Consider the following 25,190-nt stretch of genomic DNA (forward strand, 5'->3'; position numbering starts at 1 on the left):
CAAATCTGTGCTTTTGAATTAGTTTGTATTGCTTCTCCATGTACATGTGCTGATAAGGCTGAAACTGAAGCTTCTGCCTTGTAAGAATTGTAGGTTGTAAGAGTCCTATAAATACTCTCTCCATCGGAGTTGGCAAAATAACACTTCTTGGCTAGAAGCATGTTTTGCAGACTGGATGAGTCCTTTTGTGCTTGGCCAAACTCTTCTGGGTGTAGTGGGAAATTCATTCAAGTAGACACCAAGTCTTGTGCTGTAGAGTGCTGATTATATCTTATGGGGTGTGGAACTTCAACTTAAGTAGATATTAAATAAATAAAATCTCACACAATTCAGCCATAATGTCGTATTTTTTTTTCCTTTCTTAAGTAGCATTTCTCCTGAATGTTAACATTAAACTGTAATCATCTGTCCAACACATTTAAATAGTTTAACTGTGAGCACGTACCTGAAAACAGCATAGACAAGTCCTGCTAAGTTGTTGTTTACTACAGGTTGTTTTTTTTTTTTTAGTAAATAATTGTATTATTATGAAAGTTTATTGTTTCTCATCTAGTAAATGGCATTTTTTCGTAGTCTGCAGAGAAATAGTTTACAAGTGTGGCTGAAGTGGATACAGCATCTTCAAGTACAAGTGAGAGACATGCTATTGGCCTTTAGGAGCTTGACTTATTTTATTCTTGGTTTAAGGGAGAGATGAGAAAAACCTGTGTGAAGTACAAGAAGGTCTATAAGGATAGGAAGGAAATATTTACTCCCCATAGTATGAGGGAATTATATGTGTTGTAAATGGAACAAGTACAATAAAAGGAATATGTTGAAGACTTTTTGATGAGAAAATTCAAATATGTGTTCTAAACCGTCATAACTTAAATTCTTGATTTGCGTGCCCCAGGAAAATATACTCAATTTCTAAACTGAGATTTAGATACAATGTTACCAGAATCTTTTTTCGTGACAACTATCTGAAGTCATTTAGTGAATGAACAGGCTCAGATAAAGTTGTCCTGACTTGTAGAACAGCATGCTTGCATAAAAATTGTCTATTTTCTTCCTCTATATTCAGTAATTCAATAAAATTCTTTCATAGATGTTTTTGTTCTCAGTTCTTCTGTAGAGGTATGATTGTGCCACTACTGAATCTCTCCACCAAAAGGAGAAAATACAGGCTGTTTCAAGATGCTTGTGTTTTTAAGTTTGGAGATGTAGGCAAGATACATACAGGTTGTGTAGTATTTTTAACATGGGTTATTAAATTGGTCTTGAAGCGTTCTGACTTATCTGCACATTCTCTGCTGACGAGTTATTTGGGGAATTGGCTTTGAGAAGTTTTTTGAAATCAGTATATAGAGGATGTCCTAACATGCGTATTTCAGTTTGCTAGTAACAAATAGTGTTGAATTAATAGAAACTAGTAATTGTATTTAAGAAATTATGTTTATTGTTTGTTTATATTGTAGGAATTAGTTGCAGTATATAGCAGAAGTATACAGTTTAATAGAACAGATGCAGCCTTCAAGGAAGGCAGTCTAGAAAAATTAAAATAGTCTAAGAAAAAAAAGAATTGTTGCAGGAGAGGCTTGTTGATAAAGTTACAGATTTTCAGATCTCATCAGAGTCATTTTCTTTTAAAGTAACTTGCTTTGGAGCATAGTACAGTTCTTGCTCTTAGACCAAAACGCCTTTAGTACATGTTGTGATGATGGCTTAGTTGATGTAGACTTGTCTGCAGTTGATGTCAGCAACCAACATGACTTGATAGGTTAGGATCTTGTACATCATTTTAGAGATCCTGTTATGAAATGGGGAAAAAATAACTTTTTTTTCCTTATTCTACAACCTGCTTTAAATTAAACATGACGCAAAATAGTTCTTTAATGTGAAGTTCCTTCATGTTATGTAGCGACTGGTCATTTTTTTCCAAACCTTCTAAGGCTTTGAATATGATATACTGAATGCATCAAGATGAGAGGCTTGAAGATAACTGTGCATTGAAGCATCTGCTTTAGTTCACTAGGTAAAATAAATGCAGTACTTGTTCTGTCATTGTTTGTCATTAAACTAGAGATAAGATTTTAACATTGTTAGTAAATAAAAAGGAATAGTTGAATTTTACTCACTTGGGAGTGACTGTCCACAATGTTATGTTATTTCCTTACTGTGTTTCTAAGGTGATGTTAAGAATTTAAATTAAGTCAAGATCTAAGTCCCAATAAGGAATAGCTAGTGAAATTCTCAGACATCTCCTTTTCTTGGCATAAAAACAAAGGTTCCTACATATCAACATGGAAGAATCCCCCAAAGACAAAAGAAGGAACTATGGGAGGTGAGAATAAAAGGGATATGGGACAGACTTTCATTATTTGCTCTTTCTGGTTTCCTGCTTAATAAATTAACCTGAGGTACTTCTAAGCTTGAATGTTCTTTTTTTTGCAAATAGTGAAAAAACTTTGTCCTGTACTCCACCGAGGCCCAGGTAGATTATTTAGAGAATGTCAATTCAGCAGAGGCAATGATGCAACTATACAGCTTTACTATTGGAATTCAGCAGGGGGGGAAGAGCAGCACAGGTTCAGTTGCCTTTCGAAATTATGTTCTTTCCTGTAAGAATAGTCTCGGGCTTCCTTAGGTGTCCACGACCAACTGCCACATGCAAAATGGGTGCTACTGCAATAGTTAGACTTGTCTAATAACTCGGGGCCAGTGAAAGTGCAAATATAAAGCTATCAACAAAACTTTATTCTAGTGTGTTGCTTTAGACTTTTCCCCTTCCTTCTGCCAGCCAAGGGTCTCTCTCTTTTTTTTTTTTTTTTTTTTTTTTTTTTTTTTTAAATTATTCCTGCCCCGTCCCCCCTTCTTTATCCTCTGGAGAGTTAAATGGTTCAGCTTCTGAGGCTCATCTGCCTTGCGTATAAATATTCTTATTTACAGCTGAGAACTCTTACTCAAGCTGTTAAAATTATACTCTTTAAGTGTTCATTAAACTTCTGGTCTTAAGAACCTGGTCTGTTCTTTCAGTTCCTGTTTTAAACTTTATTCTCTGATACGTGCTCAATTCTTGCTCTGCCTTTAAACCTTCTTATTTTATGAATCCTTTCTGCTCTTTTCCCCATCTGCTATTTGCATACTGATTTTATGAAATTGCATTAGAACATGTTGCCTGTGGAGTCTCTGCTTATTTAAGAAGGTATTTGTTCAACAGGCTAAAGGGGAAAATGCTTTTTGTACTATAAAAAAGAAACAGCCAAAATACCATGTAAAATATACCTGCTTCTTCAGGCTTCTTTTAAAATAAAGTTGTTTACTCTAATGCAAAATTTTTCCCTTTATAGAAAGAGTCTTCACGAGGAAGACATAGAGAAAAGGAGGATATCAAAATTACAAAGGAGAGAACACCAGAAAGTGAAGAGGAAAATGGGGATTGGGAAACAAATAGAGAAGGTAAGTGTAATTAAGTTAATGTCCCCCTACGGCTCAAAGAATTGCAAGATTACTGGGCTGTATGTAAAGCAGAGTGTTTAAAGGTTTGGTCTCTAAGCAGAACACTTTTATGCAGTAGCCATTAATGTTTATTTTTGGAGACGAGCAAAGAAGCAATCTGAGTTGGACTTCTACAACGGTAAAACCAACTTATTTTAAAAACATGTGGGGGTTTTTTTACCTTTTTTTTTTTTTTTGACTCCTCAGACAGCAAGGAACTTGGCTATAGGCTACTCCGTGGCTGAACCTTTCGCATTTAGAACACTAGTTGAATTCAAGTTACACCCAAGTAGTTTCGAAACTGGTCAATCTGAGAGAGCGTAACTCTTTTGAATTCAAAAGTCAGCAGGTTGTTGCATAATTTGTAATGGTGTGAACTATCTCATTAACAAGGGCTCCATTAGAATGAGTATAACAACAGCTGAAGGTAGCAGTTGGTGAACTAATTATATTCTGAAAACACTTGAAGAGTGGTAAGAGTCTTGCATTACCTTGTGTAGTCATTTTTGTTTGGGTGGTGGGGTTTGGGGTTTTTTTTGTTTATGTTTAAAAGGCGATTTTGTTGTCCTTGTTCATAATACTCATCCATTTAATATGCAGACAGTTGAGGAAAAGATTGCCTTTGTTTTCTTCTCTGTCTCCTGAGTTTCACTTTTGTTAGAGACCCAGTTCACCTGACAGATAAATTATGGCAGGTTCTAATGAACTGTAGTGTTTATGTAGTTTTATAAGTGTCAGTGTTTCAGAAGTAGTTACAATGTTGCAAGAGAAGATGGGAATCCTGATCCATTCTGAGCGAATTCAGATATAATGAATGTATTCGCAATAAAGTATACTACTACAAGTTGTTTGTGGGATGGAGCACCTCTGTAAATTTCATGCAGTAGGTAGCTTTTCTAGAGTATGTGCTGTTAAGTGTTGCAAATACTGTTTTGCTATGTCTTAAGCACAATACATGAATAGAAAAGTAGCCATAATATATTTTCACTCCTTTCTAAATGTTGTTTTTGGCATGATTTAAGAAACATTGAGCTATGGAAACATGTATGCATGGAAATAGAATCTAAGTAAAAAACGTTTGGAACTTAAAAACCTCAAGTTCTGTATGAATGTCTTAAGTCTTAGACACGGAGGCTTTCAGCTTGAGAATTATGATTTTTTTTCAAAGTAGTGTTGATCAGTTATGTGGATGAAGTAGAATTACTATCTATTAAATTCTAGTGAGTGCCATATAAGCAGACATGTGAACTGGGAAAGAACCTATGCTGTTAGGAGCTGCAGCTCTCTAAGCTGTTCCCATGACGACACATGAAGGGAATTTGTAGACTGAGTTTAGTTATTGCAAAACCTTTTATATAGTTCCTCTGTGTAGGAAGGGGAGTGAAAGCTAATGGCTTTTTAATGAAGTCATCTTTTCTCTGACAGTTATTTTCCTAAAGTGCATTCTGAGCATTAGACTTAAATAGCCATAAACAAAATAAGACATGTAAACAGAGTGAGTAAAACTGCTTTAATTTTCAGTAAGATTTCAGCTGCAAGGCTTGAAGCATATGATACTAACTAGCCATGACTTAATGAAATAGCAAGAGAAATCGCACCTTTTCTGATGTGAAAACCAAACAGTAACAATGTTTTAAAAACAGAAATAAGCTCTTGAAGTGTGCATTTATCCAGTGAAAGAGGTCATACAGACATCTTCTTTTATTTTACAATCAATTTATAGATGTAATTAAATAAGTGTATCAATTGATTTGTGGGATATTCTGTTATACAAAATCCTCTAGTATCATGCATCACTATTTAAATCTGTTTCATGTGAGATTTCCCAATTAAGTAGTGCTCTATATATTTTTGGTCTTTGTGAAAACACACTCTTTTAATTTTTTTTTTTTAATAAAAATAAATGGTTTACTGGGTTTCCCTTGCTACCTCAGCTTAAAAATTGATGCAAGTCTCTAAAAGAAGTTAAGGTGGTTTTTTTGATGAAGTTTAAGAATTTAACTGCAGGTTGTATGGAACTAATTGCAGTTATTTCAGGTTTATGCATATAATCGGAGAAGAGATTTGGCTTAGCTTCATTGATCCATTCATGCAGTGCTTAAAAGTCATGGAAATATTTATGCTTGGCATCCAGTACGCTAAATATTATTATTTATTTAATATGTAATTGTTTACTAATCTATTTACTTTTTTTAAAATAAAGACTCTGATAATGGAGATGTTAATTATGATTATGATCACGAGCTGTCTTTGGAAATGAAGCGCCAAAAGATTCAGAGAGAACTCATGAAGTTGGAACAGGAAAACATGGAGAAACGAGAGGAAATAGTCATTAAAAAAGAGGTTTGTATTATGTGAATGTGAAATTAAAAATATAAGTCATCAGCTACTTCATAGGCTTCTAATTGTTTCCTGGAAGACTTGAGCTTCCTGGGCTACAAATGCACTATTGTGTTATGTAGTAGTAAATAACTGGCACATGTATCACTTAGTATGTGACTTGGATATTAGTTGTGAGTACCTGGTCAATCCAGCACCATAACCAAGTTTTCTGCTTTATGAAGTCAGCTATTAAATGAGTAGGATTTAATGCATTTTAAAGATATAAAAGTAGTAAGACCTTTAACACAAAAGACATGTAGAAGAAAACACAAGGCATTTGCCAAGCTCCTTTTTGAACGTGTCTTGTAGTAACAGAGTAAAGTAGAGTGACAGAGGCAAAGCTGTAAGTGTTAGAAACCCTAAAATTTGGGGGAAGATTAACAAAAAAAAAAAGTCTGAAAGGAGGTCTTTCTTTTTCAGACAAACTTGAGTGCTAACTGGGTATGTACTGTTTTCAAACTTTTAGTTACAGTTTTTGTAATGTATTATGGAGTACACCATCTTCTCTTCCCCCACCCTTTTCCTGTCATCTTCCTTTTATGGTGATCTCTGAAAACAATGTGGTTAGTTTATTTGAGGTATATGTGTACATGGTTAAGACCTCAGATGTATACTGTTACTGGATTTACATATCTGACATGTATATCAGCATACAGGTAAGCTTTTGAGCATCAATGTCTTATCGGTTAATATATTCTTTTCCTCAAGATTTCTCCAGAGGTGGCTAGATCTAAATTATCACCATCACCATCACCAAGAAAGTCTAGCAAATCTCCAAAACGAAGATCCAGTCCCAAATCATCTTCTTCGGCTAGTAAGAAAGAGAAGAAAGCGTCTACTGTATCTTCCCCACTTTTGGATCAGCAGAGGTCAGTATGTTCATCTTGCGAGGAAGTGAGAACGTGTCCATGCTGATTTTTGTTACTGGAGTTTTCATAATTAATATGGTTTTTCATTTTCTTTGCTTTCAGGACTTTTGATTACGTAACTTTAGGGGAAGGTCTCTAAATTGTGCACTGTGAATCATCTTGTGCAGAAAATTGTTATATGCATGTAGTTGTCAGTTGATTAATTTCATGGTTTACAAGCAGGTCTTTTCTCTTTGAATGTCCTGAGTCTCTGGGAGGTGATGAGGAAATATAAACCATTAAAAAGTGGGAAGCAGTTTTATTTGAGATGCTCCAGCCTGTGAAGTAGCTCCTCTAGACTGAAGTGACATGTTTAAAATTTGACCAACTGGACATTGTGTTGGTATTGCATATTGCTGTTCAGGAAGTAATGTTTGACTTTCAAGGCAGGGAATTTCTCAGAATTCAGGAGAGGGAAAGAAGTGGTGGATGGGGGCAGGGAGGGAGGTAAGGACAAGGTATGTGAAAATAACAGGAAGTTCAAACTGGGCACCTTGCCACAAAAAGTCAATCTCCAAAACCTGTTTCTAAGTTCCTGCTGCCTGCAGGACCTTTTGAATCACTGTTTGCAGCTTTTAGATAGGAAAGAAATTACTGCAGCAACATAAGCAAACACATCTGTATTTGCTAAGCAAAGATCCTGTTTAAAATAGGGACAAAACCATATTGTATCTGCTGTGAGAATGTACAGCATGGGCTACTATGCTACTGACATTCAGTATGCAGTGATACCTAGTTTATAGGGTTTATGTCAGTGGTAGTTTATATGGAGAAATATATACTATTTCGTATTGTGAGATGCATATTAAAAAAATATTTCAATGCTTTATCCTGCATCAGGTAGTTAACATTAAATCGAAGACATGAGGAGTTCAAGTTATTTTGTGTATGTGATTGTGGTATTGCATTGCAGAAATGGGAGGCTAAACACACAAGATGCTCTATAGAGTTCTGGTCCTCTGATGTGTGCAGTTCATGCAAGGGCATTTTAACTTTGAAAACTGGTTCTGTCTGAATGGGAGTAATTTGTATTTTTGTTCGCTTGCTTCAGAATTAAAGGTTATAAATGGAAGAGCTCAATGTGAATTTTTACCATCTACATTCACCCTTCAGTCAAGTGCAGTTATTGAGTACTGCTTGCTAATGGAGTGGTGAATCCTATCCTAAAAGCTTCAAGGCCCTTTATGTTATAACTTTCCTGCCAACATCTGAGAAATCATTATTTGAAATAGTTGGCAGTCCTTCATTTTTCTCCCCCCTTGTTAATTTATCTCTAGGAGTTCTAAAAGTAACCAGAGTAAAAAGAAAGGTCCTCGTACCCCTAGTCCTCCTCCTCCAGTACAAGAGGAAACTCCCCTGGGGAAAAAACACAAAGAAAAACATAAAGCAAAAGAACGTTCAGAAGAAAAGGCAAGGGAGGTGAAAGAGAGAGGGCGTGACTTTGAAAGGCACAAGGAGAAAAAAGAGAAGCAGAGGTAAGTTATGTTGCATTACTAGCTTTTAACATTAATATAACCTTGCTTTTAAAGTTATCCTTTATAGAACACTGAATAATAAAGGATTTATACCTGCTTTGCCAACAGCCTTTTCAGTACTCATTAAATATTTTAAGTGCGTTATATAGATGGATTGATAGACTATAACTAACAGATTGGTGGCTTTTAATTACATAACTTAATAAGTTTGTAAAATGCCCTTTTGAAAGATTCATTACTTTTCAGGAAGTTGGACCTTCACCAATGGAGCAATTCATTTGCCAAAATCTTTGTCAAAGTCATTCACCTGTCCGCTTGCCTGCTCTTCTGAAATCTTAGAGGACTAATATCTTTCTAAATTGGCAGTGACATGTTTAACGTCTCCCTAATCTTCAGTAGGTTAAAAGTATTTCTGAAGTAGTCGGAGTACTGCAATTTTAGAATTACTTCACTTTCGCATATATATACATATATACACACACACATCAAATAGTGGACTAATAGGACTATTCCCATTATTTTCTGAAGCATAGGTGTCCATTTAAGTTGAAAAATACAACACCTGCATTTTTAAATCCTATATTTCCATGATGAAAATAGGGTATGTGTTTGTAAGTGTTTACTTTGTAACTAGCATGGCAAAGGCTAAGGAGTGGAAGACCAGTGAATTGTGTATCTTTAATTGATTAAATAAATGACACTGTTCTTACTTCAAAATATATTATTTCCCTCATGCTTGCACACTTCATTACTGGAAGGAGGTCACAAGCACTAGAAAATATTCTAGGTAGTGCTGAAAGGATCAAGAGAGTACTTGGCTTATCGTTGTACTATGATCAGGTATTACTGTGGTGACTACAGACTTTTATTTCAATGTTGGATTTTTGTCTTTTTTTTCTCCTAAATAATAAAAATCAGGAAATAATATCAAATCTTCATGACGTACAGTAAGTGACATAGTTGAAGGTTCTGACAGATCTCTTTCATTCATTTGAAACTGTGATTAGCATTTGAAAATGTCTGTGAGCTTGAGTCTTCTTAAATACAAAGTTCTGACATTACAGAGATTTTTTTAATAGGGTAGCAAGATAATTAGCCATTGATAGGAATTCTGTTTCACCACCACATGAAATATTAGGTAAAATTACAATATATTTTTGTTTTTACCATATTCTAATTTTGCATTTTACAGTCCAGTGATTAGCAAGAAATTTAGTGCGTATCTTGCATTTTTGAGTCTTGCTAGCTTATGGTAATTTCATATATGAAATTATAGACGGAACAAATGATTCTGTAAGATAGTTCTTGATCTTGTAAGCACAGGTTTTGTCTTGGAGTTGTCAGTCATTTCATAGAAATGTACTAATGCCATATTACACCCGTTAAACAAGCTGCTGTTTATGTTTCCCAGGGATCCCTCTGAAAGCTCCCATAGACAGAAGCGTTCTCCTAGTCCTGCAGATCATTCTGGCAGTAATTCTTCCCCTTCCAGGGAGTACTCACCACCTGCTGCAAGGCGAAGACAAACCTCCCGAGCTCCAGCCAAGTCAACCACTCACAAACATAACTTCTCACCCTCTCGCAGGTGGGAGGTCAATTGCATGGATTTTATTTCCATGAATAGTTATAGTTTAGAAACTTCCTCTGTTGCTTTCACTACTTGTTCATATGTGTCTGTTGTGTGTGCCTCAAACACTTGAGCTCTGAGACTTTTTATTTTTTGCCAGGTTACTACACTGAGAGTATCTGTCATGTCAAGAACGCAAGTCATGGTGCAGGCTTCCATTTTTCAGTTTCTCTCAAATGTTTTGGCTTCAGGTAGAACTTCAGAAGTCTGATATGAGACATAGTCAGTCTGTGATCCTTTGGGAAGTTTTTTTCTCTTTCTCACCTTCCCCCTTCTTAAAAAGTAGAAAGTGTGTGAATTCTTCTATCTTAGAGATGGGGAAGGAGCAGAGTTTCTCCCTTCTAAAATGGGTAAAGTGGTACACAGATCCTGGCTCTACACATCTTTCCTGAAAAGCAAGCACAACAGGCTAAACAGTACAATATGAGGACAGTTTCAGAGACCCTTCTTGCAGGAAGGGAAGATAACCTGCTAGTTCTGGAGGCCTTAGAAAAAAATCTTTTACCACCCATTAAAAAGAAAGGGAGGAGGCTTCTTATTTTGGTCTGAAGGGGTCTGTAAGCTTAGGTTTAGAATGGCGGTGCTGAATACTACTGCAGTCCTGTGTTTGTGTAATAGAGGGAGGCACACTTATTTTCTGCATGTCTGTTGAAGGGTGGGGGGAGGACACCAGATGTCATGTATGTCTGCATGCTGATAAAACAAGCAAAATAAAACCCATCCATTCAGCAATCCTGAGAGTTGTAAGCAAGCTCTTTTGCTGCTGTAGTGACTCAGTTCAGCTGGAACAATGTTGTATTGTGTTAAGCTAGATGTCACTGGTGGACATTTTCTCTAAATTGGATTATTATAGGGAAAGGAGTAGAGCAGCCAGTTCCCCCTGCAGCTGGCGTAGTAAGGAGACTGAAAAATACCTTTGCAGTACCCTTTTCCCCACTTTTTCTAACCTACTGCACTATTTTGCTCGTCACTGCCTGCATCAAGTGTTGTGCAAGGGAATGTTAAGCAGGGAAAATAAATAGGCCTTCTGCTAGAAGCCGGGAAGGATATTTGAAGTGTTTTGCTTGTCTCCAAACCATTGATAGCCTTCCATGCAAGCCAATTTTAGTAACCCTGTGTTTCATCGTAATGGTTTAATGGTGAAGAGTAAATGTAGTCTTAGTTAAAGACGGTAAGTCATGAAATTATATTAGATTCTGTCAGTCATTTCTGACCCTGACTGAATTTTACTTTGAATGCTTTGGAAATTTTACTACTCATTGCAGGCCATTTGTTTCATTTGTATGAGACAATGTGTACGAATTGTCATCTTGGAGGCAAGCAGGCTGCTTGTTTCCTCAGGAATAGTCATTGGTCAGACCTTCCCTCCTGTGATAGAAAGCTGCGGTCAGCATGGGTATATATCAGTGGAGACAGAGAAACTGAGTTTCCTCTTTCCTGACATTCATGAAGAATGTTTACTGGTAGCATGCACAAGGGGACCTGGAGGCTTTTTAATTTTCCAGACAAAAGGAGCTACGCATAAGCATCCTGGAGGTCAGACTGTGTGTAGAAGTTAGAGGCATCTCTAAGCCACATCAGGAATGCATCAACTGGAACTCATGCATTTTTAGGTCTTCAGACAAGGAGGTACAGAATCTTAGTCTATTGTTGACGTGTCCAAATATTCTCTAGTATTGACCATCATAAACACATCTCAGTGGGCTAGTCTCCAGGCCTGGCAATATCCTAGCATACAAGCTTACAGACACAGTATGAATTAGTATGAATTAAATTGAAAAAAATATATGCAGCCTGTTCTTCAGGGTGTCCTAGTTAAGCATGTTCCAGAAGCTGGTTTTGGTTTTTTTTTCTGTCTCACCCCTTTGTTTCTGTCACTTTCCTGGGTATATTTTCTGGCAGGGATGAAGTGGCTCAGTTCAAGTATCGTTTCAGCCTGTCCTGCAAAAATTTTGTTTGACTTCTCTCAATTGACAAGACTGAAGTGCCTCAACAGTCAAGTCAAGATGTTTCCTTTAGTGAATATATCTGGTATTGTAGTAGAATCTGGCTGTGAAACCACCGTCTTTATGATGTTGGTCCTATGGTAATCAGCATACTACCCCATGGGGCTCTGAAGGTGGTTTTCTCGAGTCACTGACATTGACTAGAAGGAAGGATGAAATGCTGGTATTAATAGATGACTTCCACCATGTTGTCTTTGACCCAAAAAAGGACTTCCTTACAGATTGCAGTTCCTACCTCCGGTTGCCAGAGATTTCACTTAGCATTCCATTCCTAAAGCTTTGCTCCTTGGAAGCTGAATCATTGCTCTGTGTTCCTGACATGAGGAGAATCTTTTTACCTGCAGAGTCTGGGTATTTAAGAAGCCTTAGCCAGGAGATTTACTGCTGAGTAGCATTGGCTAGGCAACTGTCTTTTTGGCTCTTGGACAGTGTCATGACAGGCTGTAAGCCTACCAGCCTGAATGATTCCAGAGCTCCTTCTCTTCAGAGCCTGACTGACATCAGCTATCTCAGAATTTCTTGTGACATTTGTAAGATAATTCAGCAAAAGCTGTGTTATGTACATATCCTTACCAACTGCTGGGTTATTGCAAAAGATTGCAGGGAAGTACTACTGCCTATGGTAAAGTAGTCCCTCATTTGTTAGTCACCTGAAACTGAGATATTCATCTGTATGGTCTGGATGTTTATTTGAAGTCACCAACACTATATATGGACATTCAAAAGCGGGAACTGAATTACTTAAAACTAAGTGGGGTTTTTGAAGATGTATTGTCCATGTGTGTTTTTTCTGACTCCTGCTCTTTTCTTTGGAAAAGAGCTCTGGAATTTAGTGAAGTGGCAGGGAGTTGGCAGTTAAGGGCAATGCATGTTTCATGAGAAAAGATACTTGCAAGATGTTTTCATGCTGATAAGGGAGAAAAAAACACTACCGAGCTCAAAGGTTTTAAGTGTGTGTTTGTTCATGTTAGACTACGCATGGGATAACATATTATGAGGAAGTTGGTTTACTGTTGTGTAAATGACCTTTAGTTAAGTGATGGGATTTCAAAGATGAGAGACAATTTGTTTACTTTTCCTTATTCTATTAGATATGAATTTTTTGTGTTTGTGTAAACATTCATTTGCTAAAATTTTAAGTGGATATGCATATGGGTTTTCAGGATCCAGGCCTAAATTGTTTAAAGAACAATGTTAAAAAAGTTAGAAGTGCACAAGAAGGAGACACTGTTGCTTTCTAAAAAACTGAATGCTGTTGGAAACAAAAGAAGAAAAATTCCCCTTAGGTAACACTGTGTAAAAGTTATCTGCCTAATTTTACCATGAACTACAAAAAAGCATTTTATATTGAAGAAAACAATTGTTCTTGGTTTGGGGGTGGGGGAGAAGATCATGGTTTTTTTCTGACTCCTCCCTCCCTTCCCCCAGGAAAGCATTCTGCTAGCTGTGTAATATAATTTTGATTGGACAACATGTTCTTGGATATTAAATAAACTATAACCATTTAAAGATAAGCATGCTTTGAAAGCATATCCTTGGTACCCCCTAGGGAAGACTAGTTGGATGTTTTATAGAAACAGCACTTATTTTCAGCAGTCAGAGGGTAGAGAATGCAGAAATTACTTTAATCACTCTTTTTTCTTTTTTTTTTTTTTTGTAGGGTACAGTAAGAACCTTTCAAATCAAGTTATTACATGTGTGCCTGTTCTGACTCTTCCTTTGCAGGTCTGCTTCCCCATCAGGTCAGCATCATTCTCCCATATCCTCCAGACATCACTCCTCTTCATCACAGTCAGGCTCCTCTGTTCAAAGGCATTCTCCTTCCCCACACCGCAAAAGAACTCCTTCTCCATCCTATCAAAGGACAGCTTCCCCGCCGACAAGGCGATCATCTTCTCCCTATCCCCAACACTCTTCTCCTCAGAGGAAGCGAAGCCCTTCGAGACACCGATCTCCTGCAAGAGAAAAGGGAAGACATGATCGTGATCGGACTTCACAGTCTCATGATAGGCGCCACGAAAGGCGGGATGGTATGAATAAAAAATAGCACTTCAGAATAATTTTTAATAGTTTTCAAATTGCATTTTGAACCTTGATTTTCAAATTGTGGCATTGTCTGCACCTATCCTGATGGGTAGGGGGTGAAGAAAATACTAGCTGTATTGTCATTCCTGTGCTGGTGGTGTTGTTTTCAGGGACTGTGCAATTGAGTGTTCCTGATAGAACTGCTTATGTAGGCTCAGCTGATTGTAAAGATCCTGTAGGCATCTGTCTAGGTGTTTCTTGTGTAGAGCAATGGTGGTGTCAGTAGGTAAGTGATCTTCTCTTGGTTATCAGGTATATGCTAGGGATCAGCTGAGTGATGGCAGGATACTTGTAAGTAACTGTTACTCTTTTCTGTGAGGTGCCCAAATGCTAAGCTAGTCCTCACTGATTGCTCTGTCTGTTGTCTTTTTAATTGACATTGAGGTGTGTGCAAAGAAACAGTCATTCCCTCTGGCAATCTGTAAAGCGGGTTGAGCCTTGTGATGGGCAAACATGCTGTTTCTCTCAAGAGACAGATTACAACGAGTACATACGTCAGCTTTTTTTTAGACTGGCTGTAAACTTACCTTCCTGTAGCAGTAACATTACAAATAATGTAATTTACCAAAAGAAAAAAGACGTTAGCAGGACATCGAGGTTTTAAAAGCAAGTGGTCTAAATACAGCACAAATTTCCTGAAAATACATGTGTGTGGAGAAACAAAGGAATTTATGATTGGAAGAGAAATGGTCCTACCTTAAAATTACTGAAGTGTGATTGCTTTCTAATATGTTTAAAATTTATTTTTGTTATACTTACTGTCTTTTGAACAGGTAAATATTTGTAAAGTACAGATTCAAATTCACAAAAAGATCTTTAAACCTTACTGAATGTATAGGTAGATACCCAACACGATCTTCTCCTACTTACATACTGATTTTGATTTTCTGTGTGTATGTCAGAAGTATATTTTGACTGTATTATTTTAGTGTTGTGTGCTAAATTTTTGCTTGCTCTGATTAAGCCAGTTTTATAACATTCTTTTAAACGTTTTACAGACACTAGAGGGAAAAGGGAAAAAGAAAGAGAAACAAGAGATGATCGTGATTATGACCAGGAGCAGAGTACCTCCAGGGATCACAGAGATGACAGAGAGTCTCGTGATGGAAGAGATCGGAGGGAGACAAGAGACAACAGAGATCGGAGGGAGCCAAGGGAATCCAGAGACACTCGAGACTCCAGAGATACAAGGGATTATAGCAGAGATACCAAAGATAGTCGTGATCAGAGAGACTCGCGCTCTACACGAGATTCCCATGACTACAGAGACAGAGAGAGTCGCGATACCCATAAAAAGGATGACCAGTATCAGGAGGACTCCCGCAGCTATGGAAGATCCCATGGCAGAGAGGAGAGCTCTCGTGCTGAAACAAGGAATGACTCCAGAAGTGACTCCAGAAATGAGAGCAGAAGCGATAGAACTGGCAGAAGTCGAGGCAGAGGTCCAGAATTATCTGACAAGGGTATTGCATGATTTAAAAAATTAATATATCCCTATCATTGGAGATAGTATGAATGTTAATATTCAGTCTTGTTTGATATTTGATATGGAAGTGCTGCCAAATAGTTCATGCTTTTAAAGCTATGTTCAATTCTTGGTCGTTAAATTAGAACAGTTTCTTAAATCTATAGCACTTCTGTGTTCTCTGTTCACTAAAGTGGTGTAACATTGGTATTCTGCCATCCCATTTTAAAACACACCCTACACCAAGCTATTTAATGTTTCTGCAAGCCTAGGTTTCCCCATGGGCTACAGACACAAGTAAGACGCTGATGTGTACTGGAAGATTCGTAGGGGACAGTGTGTCTCAAAATACTGGGCAGTAGGTTTTGTGTGTTCTCTCAAAAGCAACTGCATGTCTTAGGTACTTGAAAACTATCTTTCACACAACCCCACCTCTCTCCACCCCGCCCCTTCTTGATTGACAAAAAAAAGTGGGATTTTAACCTTTGGCAGTATTTTTGAAAGTCTGATGCACTTTGTAGACCAGCTTCACTTACCACCTTTTAATCATCTATAGTAATATATTTTTACTTTCTCAGGCTTATTGTGACACTTTCATTAGGGAAATGCCATACAGTTTTTACAGGAAAAATGATCTCTACTTTCTCTGCTTATTCATGCTGCACTGTCTATAAGCTTACATCCTACTCAGAACAAATGTGAACTGGCTTTTGGACTCTTATATTTCTACTCAGGAGACCTCATGCTATGAGTAGGGGATGGTGATTTAGAAAGTCTTGAGTTTGCAGTTTGAAAATAATAATTTTACAATTAAAACGTGAAATTTGAGTTGTTGGTTAAGTAGAGTTTGATGCTACGATTTCTACTTCCATGGACAGTTAATTCAAGTTTATTAAAAGTTACTACGTTAGTTGGTATAAAATATCAGTGGATTTCCTTACGTGTGGAAACTCATCTTTTTCTATTGATCCATCTTTTAGGAAGTCGGGGGACTAGAGGATCCCAGGTTGATGGTCACAGCAGTAGTGGGAACTACCATGACAGCTGGGAATCAAGGAGTAGCTACCCTGATCGGGATCGCTATGACAGCCGAGAACAAGCAAGGGATTCCTCCTTTGAAAGAAGACATGGTGAACGCGACAGGCGTGACAACAGAGAGAGAGGTATTTTAATGTGTATTTTGACACATACATATGTAGTCAAATGTGTATGTACGAATGTCTGTTTCTTTCTCCCTCCTTTTTCTTCCTTCTTCTGCCCCCACACCACTAATTCATAAATAACTTATTTGACACTGCACATTGACGCTAGTCCTATCCTTCATCTAAGTTAACTTCCTTAGTAAGATCTCTTATTGGCAGTGTCTGCATGAATGCTATGGCCTTTCTTCCTACCTATGGCTAGATTTTGGCACCTTCTGTTTTTATTCATCCAAGTAGTGTTTAAACAAACTAAACTTCAAGAGATTTCATTGTACAACTTCAATTTAAAACGTTTTTTTCTCTTCTTTGCCTCTTCCTCCACTTCACGTACATACGTGTGTAAGCTTAGAGTCATGAGTGCATTTCATTACTGGTTCTGTTTGTATAGAAATTGTACTTCTGCACTGTAAATTACTTGAATATGTTTTGGGGAAGGCCTGACTACTAGACTGACTTAATTATGGACTACTTGCTGCTAAAGTAATTGACAGTTTAGATTTATGATTAATTAAAAAATTTATTGCCTGGGGAATTTGATAGTGATGAATGCTTTGTTGTGGTCAATAATAATTGGCTAGTAAGTGTTGGTACAGATACCAGTGATCATGGAAAGAGTATGCAAGACTGCTCTTTTAGACACAGTATGCAAGATTGCACACTTCTGCACCTGAAAGAGTGCTGTGTTGTCTCTAATGAACTTAGTACCAACTTTCACTCTGGAAAATATTTGTATTGCTCACCAATTAAGAGAACAGGAGGAGTTAGGGAACTGAAAACAGCATGGAAATGAAAGGAGGAGCTGTGAAGAATAAATTACAGGTTGTTTTTTTCTATCTTGAGTTTTGATTTGGAAGTGACAGATATGTTCTAGCTGTTGTTTAACTTCAGTTTTTCAAAAGGATGTTTTGTGTGCTACTTTGAGAGATGATTTTTGGCCCATTGAAATGTATCTGGTTTTGCTTGTTCTTGTGAAAGGTTCTGCTTTAGATTCTGTCTTGTCTTCAAGGCAGGATTTCAACAAACCTAATCTCCAGGCTTCCTTTTTCTTGTCAGCTGAAAAATCTTGCAGTCTGAATGTGTCCTGGGGGTTGGCTTTTGCAAACTAGCTTTCATCTCTTCCACGTCCCCACACCCAGTAAATCCTAGATGTATTATAATGTAACTTGTGCTCTTCATATCATACCAAGGTCTTAATTTATCAAGAATTTAAAAAAAAAAAAAAAACAAAAAAACCCACAACATAAAAAAAAAACCCTTAGAAGTAAAAACATGTCATCACAACAAAAAAAATTTCTAGAAGGGAAGTTGCTTTGAATGGGTTGTGTTTCCCTTTGGGGGAAAAATATAAAGCCCTTGAATGGAGATAAGATTTGTTGTTTTCTCCCTTAAAAATGTAGATCGCTTTTTGTAATAGTAAGTCCTCCTCAGAGTTACAATTCAAGACATAGTTTCCATAATTAGACTACAGTCTTAATATTTGTCATTCAGAGAAAAGTTGAGATAGATTTTGGTTGGTACTTAGTTCTGTGATATGCAAGGAATCTTTTTTAGTATGATTTTTAAAAAGCAAGCTTGCAAATTTGGGCTGCCTTTATTCAACTAAGGCAAATATGTAGGTGTTCCAAACAACTGCTGGAACAGCGCGTCAAAAAGTGAAGTCACGTAAGAAGTGCTGACTATTGACATTTAATTGTCTAATACATTTCCAGTATCTTTGATTCATGTAAGACTTTCATGTGGATGTTTTGTCACCAAAACTGACATAACAAATAGGGGTTACAGAACTTCTGTATAAGATCTAATAATTAGTATGCACAGTAAATCATACTATAATGTTACAGGCACCATTAAAAGAATGTGAAACCTGTTCACGGAATCAATTGCACGGATTGATGATTTACCTTTTTAAAAAAGAAGCGTAACAGCTATGGCAGAAATGTCGCTCAAGTTTGCTTTTAATTTTACCTGGTAACAGGGGAGCATTAAGTCATTGTTAATTCACTCAGAGATTAAAATTGATTAAACTGATGGAAATGCACGTTTTATTGATTTAGTCCTGTTCAGACTCTGCCTGCTCGCCCCTGGTGGACATTGTCTCAATTTACAGCAAAGTGCACTGTCAGCCTCAGAGTAATGGACCGAAAAATACCAACCTCTGTTCATGCCATTTTTTGCTTTTTTGTACAGTGCTTTTAATATATATTATGGAAGAATAGTTTTATTGATTTGTTGTGGTTCAATTACTACTAACATCAGCATAGAAATTGTTATGGAGTGGTCAAAATTTATAGAAGAATTTTAAAAAATCTGAACTATAATTAACAAAATGCAGCTAAGTCTGTGGAGAGTAAATACCATTCAAAAAATCAGGTTTCACTGTCCTTCTGGATCAGTCATTTTCTACATAAGTTTAGTTTTCTTCCTGACTCTAATCCACTGTCTGAACACCGAAAAACTCAGCTTCTAAAACTGTAAGACTCTGCAGTGAATACATATGAAAACTTCTAGAACAGTTTTGCTTCCTGTATCTCATCCTTGGCTTTCCCTTTCTCGTGGATTTGGTTGTGTATTTCTGTGCAGGGATCTCTTCTGTCATGAGACAGGCCAGTATTTCTTATTTTGCAGTAAGTTTTACTATGTATTATAAATAGTGTGAGGTCCCATAAAGCCCATGACTCTTAACAGGCTAAGGAAGTAAAATTTTTGTACAGAAGTCTTAACATTTCATAAGTATGTCATTCAGAGCTTTTCAGCCTCTGGGTTATGGGCCCAGCATTCAATCTTATACCAGATCTTGAATCATTGAGTAATGCAATAGTAATAGCTAGGCTGTGGGGCGTATAATTATCTTTCTAAGCCATTCAGAAAAAACTGGTAGAAAATAAAATTTCTGTATTAACTTCTGGTTAAAATAAGGAAAGCCCACTCCCTAAATATTGAAAAAAATCTTTCAAAATTAGTACTGCTTTTTGTCTTTTTCTCTCTCCAAAGAGAATTTCCAAGTTTCTGCAGGGACTTGCTTTTATTTAATGCAAAACAATATCTAGATCGTCAAAACAAAAGCTCTTGGGTTTTTAGTAGCGTAGTGGAAGCAGTGTATGTTGCTTTAGCACCTGGTAATCAAGCCTGCTTGTCTTCGCAGATCAGAGAGCAAGCTCACCGGTACGACATCAAGGACGAAGTGATGACCTCGAGCGGGATGAAAGAAGAGAAGAGCGAAGGGTAGATCGGTCTGATGATAGGAGAGACGAAAGGGCCCGGGAGAGAGAGCGAGAAAGGGAGCGGGACCGAGAGAGGGAAAGAGAAAGAGACCGGGAGAGGGAAAGGGAGAAGGAAAGAGAGTTGGAACGAGATCGTGCTCGGGAACGGGAGAGGGAGAGAGAGCGGGACAAAGACAGGGACCGCGAGCGGGACCGAGACAGGGACCATGACAGGGAAAGGGAACGGGAGAGGGAGAGGGAGAAGGAGCGAGAACGAGAGCGGGAGGAACGAGAAAGGGAGCGAGAGCGAGAAAGAGATCGAGAGCGGGAACGAGAAAGGGAGAGAGGTCGAGACAGGGATAAAGAAAGAGACCGCCAGAGAGACTGGGACGACAAAGAAAAAGGAAGGGAGGACCGCAGGGATAAGAGAGAAGATATCCGAGAAGAAAGAAGTTCAAGAGATGTCCATGAGGAAAGAAAATCCAAGTGAGTGGGTCCGAATGCTACTTCAGTCAAAGGAAAAAAAGAAAAAAGAAAAAAAAAAAAAAGAAAAAAAGGCAGTCTTCTACTGTTGATTTCAGTAACTTAGTAAGCAGGGGAGTATCATAAGATAAGGAAGAAGATATCCTGTTTATGCGGAGGCCCGGTCTGTGTGGCACATGCTGGTGGCCCCCAAATCAGTATTATGCTGGTGAAGTTAATCTGATGCTTTGTTAGTGCAGAATCATGGAACTACTCAGGAGCTAACAATTGAGTCAGATTATGTCATTTTCCCTTCTAAGTATACTTGTGTGGCCTTGCCTTTAATAATGCAGGCATTCTCAGATACACAATAGCAGGCTGTGGTACATTTTGAAGCCTGGAAAGTCAGATAGCCACTAACTAGGTCAGGGTTCATGACTTTATTTGTTAAATTTCTATGGAACATGCATTACCCTTTGCACTACTGAATTTTCAATACCAGAAGTCTACCAGTGAAGGTGTGAATGATATCCTGAGTAAACGTGTGGCGCTTCCTTTGAATGCGTAGCACTGATTTGCCTTTTTTGGTTTTTTTTCATTTGGTACAATAAAATTGTCGTTGTTACATCAATACTAAGCAAAACACTGTTGCCCTGAATGGCTGCTTTGCTTGGAAATAATTAGTAGCTTTTGTATGAGGGAACTGTAGTCATCTACTACAGGCTGTCCCCCATCCTACTTGGGGGAGAAGTAAGCAAGCATATAGGTGGGGGCTTAGCTGCCACCTGGGGTCAACTCACTGCAAGAGTTATTGCCACAGGGAAAAATTGATCTTAATAATCTTTCATAACTTTTTGCTAAAAGAATAGTTGTCATAAGTGGTTGAGTTTTAGTTTAAGGTATCTTACAGTATGGTCAAAAAACTGATCATACTTGCAGTTTTGGAATAACAACTTAGAAAAATGCAAAACTTCCTGGCATCCTTAGATGCGTTGTCTTCTGTGTGAGGTGCTTAGACTTCAGGGTTTATATTGATGATAAACTCAATGAATGTTTTCTTTAAAGAATCCTGAAGAAATTTGACTGTACATGTTGCTTCTGCAGGAAGCGTCACAGAAATGAAAGCAGTCCAAGTCCTCGTCAGTCACCCAAACGTCGCCGTGAGCACTCTCCTGATAGTGATGCTTACAACAGTGGCGATGATAAAAGTAAGTAGGAGTGGGCTATCTCTGCAGCTGGATCCAGCTTATCCTCTGCCTCTGGAAAATAATTTGCAACCTTAAATAGAAAAAACATGGGGAAAACTTTGAGTGTCCTCCTCCCCTTATTTTCATGAGCAACACTATTTTCTTAATCTATAAATTTGTCTTATATCTTCGTTTTGTCACTGTGTTACGTCTGCCAGATGATAGTGACTTCCACATCTGTTAAGATGCATGTTTACCAAAACATAAAACATGGAAATAGTCTGTTGCTGCTGCAGCAGTAGAAAAACTTCAGAAATGTAACTGAAATAACAGATTATATGTTTTAATTGACACTTTTTGGCATGCACAAGATACTAAATGCTCACATGTTCTCCTTCCTTCAATACAAGTACATCCTTTTTCCCATTTTGTAGATGAAAAGCACAGACTTCTGAGCCAGGTTGTGCGGCCACAGGAATCCCGGTCACTGAGCCCCTCTCATGTTACAGAAGAGCGGCAGAGTCGCTGGAAAGAAGAAGAGCGAAAATCAGACAGAAAGGAAAGCTCCCGGCGTTACGAAGAACCAGATTTTAAAGAGAGGGTTTCTTCAGCAGATAAGCAAAGAGAGCAACCAGATGCTTCAGAAAGCTCCCGGTCCAGGGTTCAGGAAAATCTTGGACACCGTCCCTCTGAAGAAAGAGATGCTTCTGATAGAATGCATGATGACAGCAAGAAGAAGTCCAAGGTACAGAAAAAGGCCACAAAGAAGAAGAAAGATGATGACAGTGCGGTGGAAAGGTATGCTAATGAATCAATGACTGAGGAAAGCCAGGTCTTTTCACCCAAGAAAGGTCAAAAAAAGAAAAATGTAGAGAAAAAGCGGAAGAGATCCAAGGGTGATTCTGAAGTTTCTGATGAAGAAATTGTTCCACATCATAAAAAGAAGAAAGGGCCAAGAACACCCCCTGTAACAAAAGAAGAATTGGTTGAAGCACCACCTGAGAAACCTGTGGCAGAAGTCCCACAAAAAAGAGAAGATACAACATTTAGCGACTGGTCAGATGAAGATGTTCCTGAACGTGGTGACATCGTTGTTCCAGAAAGAAGTACTGAGGAATCCCATAGAAAAAGTCACAGGACAAGGGGAGAAAAGGTGGAAGCCCCTCACGTTACTATAGAGGATGGACCACACCGTAAACCTGTGGATCAGAAGCGCAGCAGCAGCCTTGGTAGCAATCGGAGCCATGCCTCAAGCAGACTTAGATCCCCTTCCAATGAGTCAGCTCATCGCAGTGGAGATGACCAGACTGGACGGAAGAGGATCCTGCACAGTAGTTCCAGAGACAGGGATAGGGACAGGGACAGGGAGAAGAAAAGCTTAGAAATCACCGGGGAACGGAAGTCCAGAATCGATCAGTTGAAACGAGGGGAGCCCAGTCGCAGCACATCTTCAGGTAATAATCTCATTTTAGTGAGACTGACCTATCAGTCTGTATAAAAGTGCAAAGGTACAAATCCCAAATCATTCTTATATGGCTGTATACTCTTTTCATTTGTAATTAGCGTGAAGGGAGGGGGAGGTGCTCTCTGCCATTCATTGTAAAACTTGAGTGAGTTAAGAATCCTCCAAGTTTTACCATATTTGAAAAGCTGATCCTCAGCAGGCAGGATTACCACTCTGTTTACACCAAAACATTTGGTCAGATTCATTTCATGCTGTCTGGGGAATAAAGTAATTTGTAGGACAAAAAAACCTCATAGAAAATGCTTGTGCAAACAAAACATTGAGGTAGTTTTATCATCTAAATACGTTCTTAAATTCATTATTAACATTCATTTTGATATGAAAACTCTGAAATCTATGCAAAATGAAAATGTCTCTTCTCTCTGGGAGAAAGAGATCAATTATCTCAGGAGCTGTTTTCACTGAGGTAAATCTGTCATGGTTCCTGTTAGGCATACTTTTAATACACATGGAAATCACCTTTGTTGCAAATCAAAATAATGACAATTGACTTGTTTTATTTGTGTAGCTCCTGTAAAAAAAAAAGAAAAGGGTAAAATGTTTTAGAATTTAAACAGCATCAGTAGGAAAATATCTTCCTCCTAAAGCACTTCAGCTCTCTGTTCTCCTGATGGTTACATGCCTGAATTATTTTTCTGAATTTATCATTTGCTAGCCAAGGCATTCCTAGCTTTTAGAAGACATGTTTTGAAAATTTTGAATTTTGAGACGATTCCCCCCCCGCCTAAATTTCTGAGTTAAAATGATGTGCCTTCAGTTTGGCTTCTGTCATAGTAGAAAGCAGCTGCTAAAAATCTTTTTTGGGAGTGGGAAAAATACCTTATGTTTTTAAGTAAGGTTAAATCTATAGGCAATCTGAAGGCATTATTGTTTTGAGGATGATGCTTTTGAGAATTACATTTTCATACCTGACTCTAAAATGCTTTGATCTAGTAAAATGGTAATACATTTACATGCTGTAGTCACCCATATATTTAAAATATTTTATTCAGATCGTCAAGATTCAAGAAGCCACAGTTCAAGAAGAAGTTCTCCTGAATCAGATCGTCAAGTCCATTCCAGATCTGGGTCCTTTGATAGCAGGGAAAGGCTTCAGGAGCGAGATCGACACGAACACGATCGGGAGCGAGAGAGAGACAGGAGAGAGGGAAGACAGAGAGACTGGGACCGAGATGTTGACAAAGACTGGCCAAGGAGCAGGGAACGAGAAAGACTCCGAGAACGAGAGAGGGAGAGGGAGAGGGAGAAAAGACGGGAGCTGGACAGAGAGCGAGAGAGACAACTACCTGATACTGCTGAAAGAGAAAGAGAGAGAACTCTTGACATCACCTCTCAAAAAGAATCAACAAAGCACAGTGAACCGAAACTGGACAGAGATCATGAAAAGGAATTTGATGGTGTTTGTCGGGATTCAGTGGCTTCAGAGAAGGAAAGAGCAGACAAAGATTTAGGACCTTTACAAGGTTTTGAAGATGGAAATGAGGCCGAAAAGGTAGAGAGTTTAGAAGGTGAGATATTCTTGGAAAGAATCTGGACTGACAAATATTTTATTCTTTTCCTTTTAGCATAATGCTGAACTGAGCTATATTAGAATAATTTTCTACTAAAAGGCTTGTTGGCTCCAGCTTCTCTGCTGTGGAAGCAGACACAGTAAGAGAGAAATCTGATGAGCATCTTCCTTAGTGTTAATTGTGTTAGTGTTATTTGTTAATTTCTAAAGTCTTGAGGCAAAGAAATATAAGTGATCTGAGGTATAATTTCACCAAGGTGTAACATTTCTGAATAGGCAGTTTGCTAAAGAATAGCACTAACATTTGATTGCCTTGTTATGTCATTGTAAGATCTATTTCTTAGTTTGGAAGTGACAGGTAATGAGTGAAAAAAAGAGTGTTGACTTGGAACTGTTCTTTGGGGTTTTTTTCTGCAGAGCCCAATTATCATGGAAATGATTGTCTGATTAGTAGGTGAAACATATGTATGGCTTGGCATAACGGTCCAAAAATGGCTTTCCTGAGGTAATCTTATTAAATGCAGCTTCAATTTGCTGGCCCTAATGGTACTGGGGAAAACGTGCTTAGGATTAGTAAATAAAGTAAGGGGCAAACACTGACAAACTCTTAAGAGTTTGTCACATGGATTAGACAGCTTGACTTTTGCATGGATAAGGTGTTTGGGAAGTACTTTTAACC

The 25,190-nt window shown here is 38.0% G+C and overlaps 1 protein-coding gene across 4 annotated transcripts in view; it reads left to right on the forward strand.

The window, feature by feature from the left end:
- Positions 1-25,190, forward strand: part of ZC3H13 (zinc finger CCCH-type containing 13) — a 48,940-nt gene that overhangs the window by 15,394 nt on the left and 8,356 nt on the right. For 3 of the 4 annotated variants that reach the window (XM_010583402.1, XM_010583401.1, XM_010583403.1), the window contains 12 exons: positions 3,330-3,438; positions 5,681-5,820; positions 6,568-6,728; positions 8,045-8,242; positions 9,654-9,827; positions 13,601-13,905; positions 14,959-15,423; positions 16,406-16,588; positions 19,770-20,313; positions 21,394-21,497; positions 21,911-22,930; positions 23,994-24,509. In XM_010583402.1, coding sequence (XP_010581704.1) covers positions 3,330-3,438; positions 5,681-5,820; positions 6,568-6,728; positions 8,045-8,242; positions 9,654-9,827; positions 13,601-13,905; positions 14,959-15,423; positions 16,406-16,588; positions 19,770-20,313; positions 21,394-21,497; positions 21,911-22,930; positions 23,994-24,509 — 3,919 coding nt within the window. The remainder of the gene's footprint in view (positions 1-3,329; positions 3,439-5,680; positions 5,821-6,567; positions 6,729-8,044; positions 8,243-9,653; positions 9,828-13,600; positions 13,906-14,958; positions 15,424-16,405; positions 16,589-19,769; positions 20,314-21,393; positions 21,498-21,910; positions 22,931-23,993; positions 24,510-25,190) is intronic. The other variant, XM_010583404.1, reaches the window with a different exon arrangement.

The sequence above is a fragment of the Haliaeetus leucocephalus genome, unplaced genomic scaffold (genome assembly GCF_000737465.1).
Source record: "Haliaeetus leucocephalus isolate CR32 unplaced genomic scaffold, Haliaeetus_leucocephalus-4.0 Scaffold897, whole genome shotgun sequence".
Taxonomy (NCBI): domain Eukaryota; kingdom Metazoa; phylum Chordata; class Aves; order Accipitriformes; family Accipitridae; genus Haliaeetus; species Haliaeetus leucocephalus.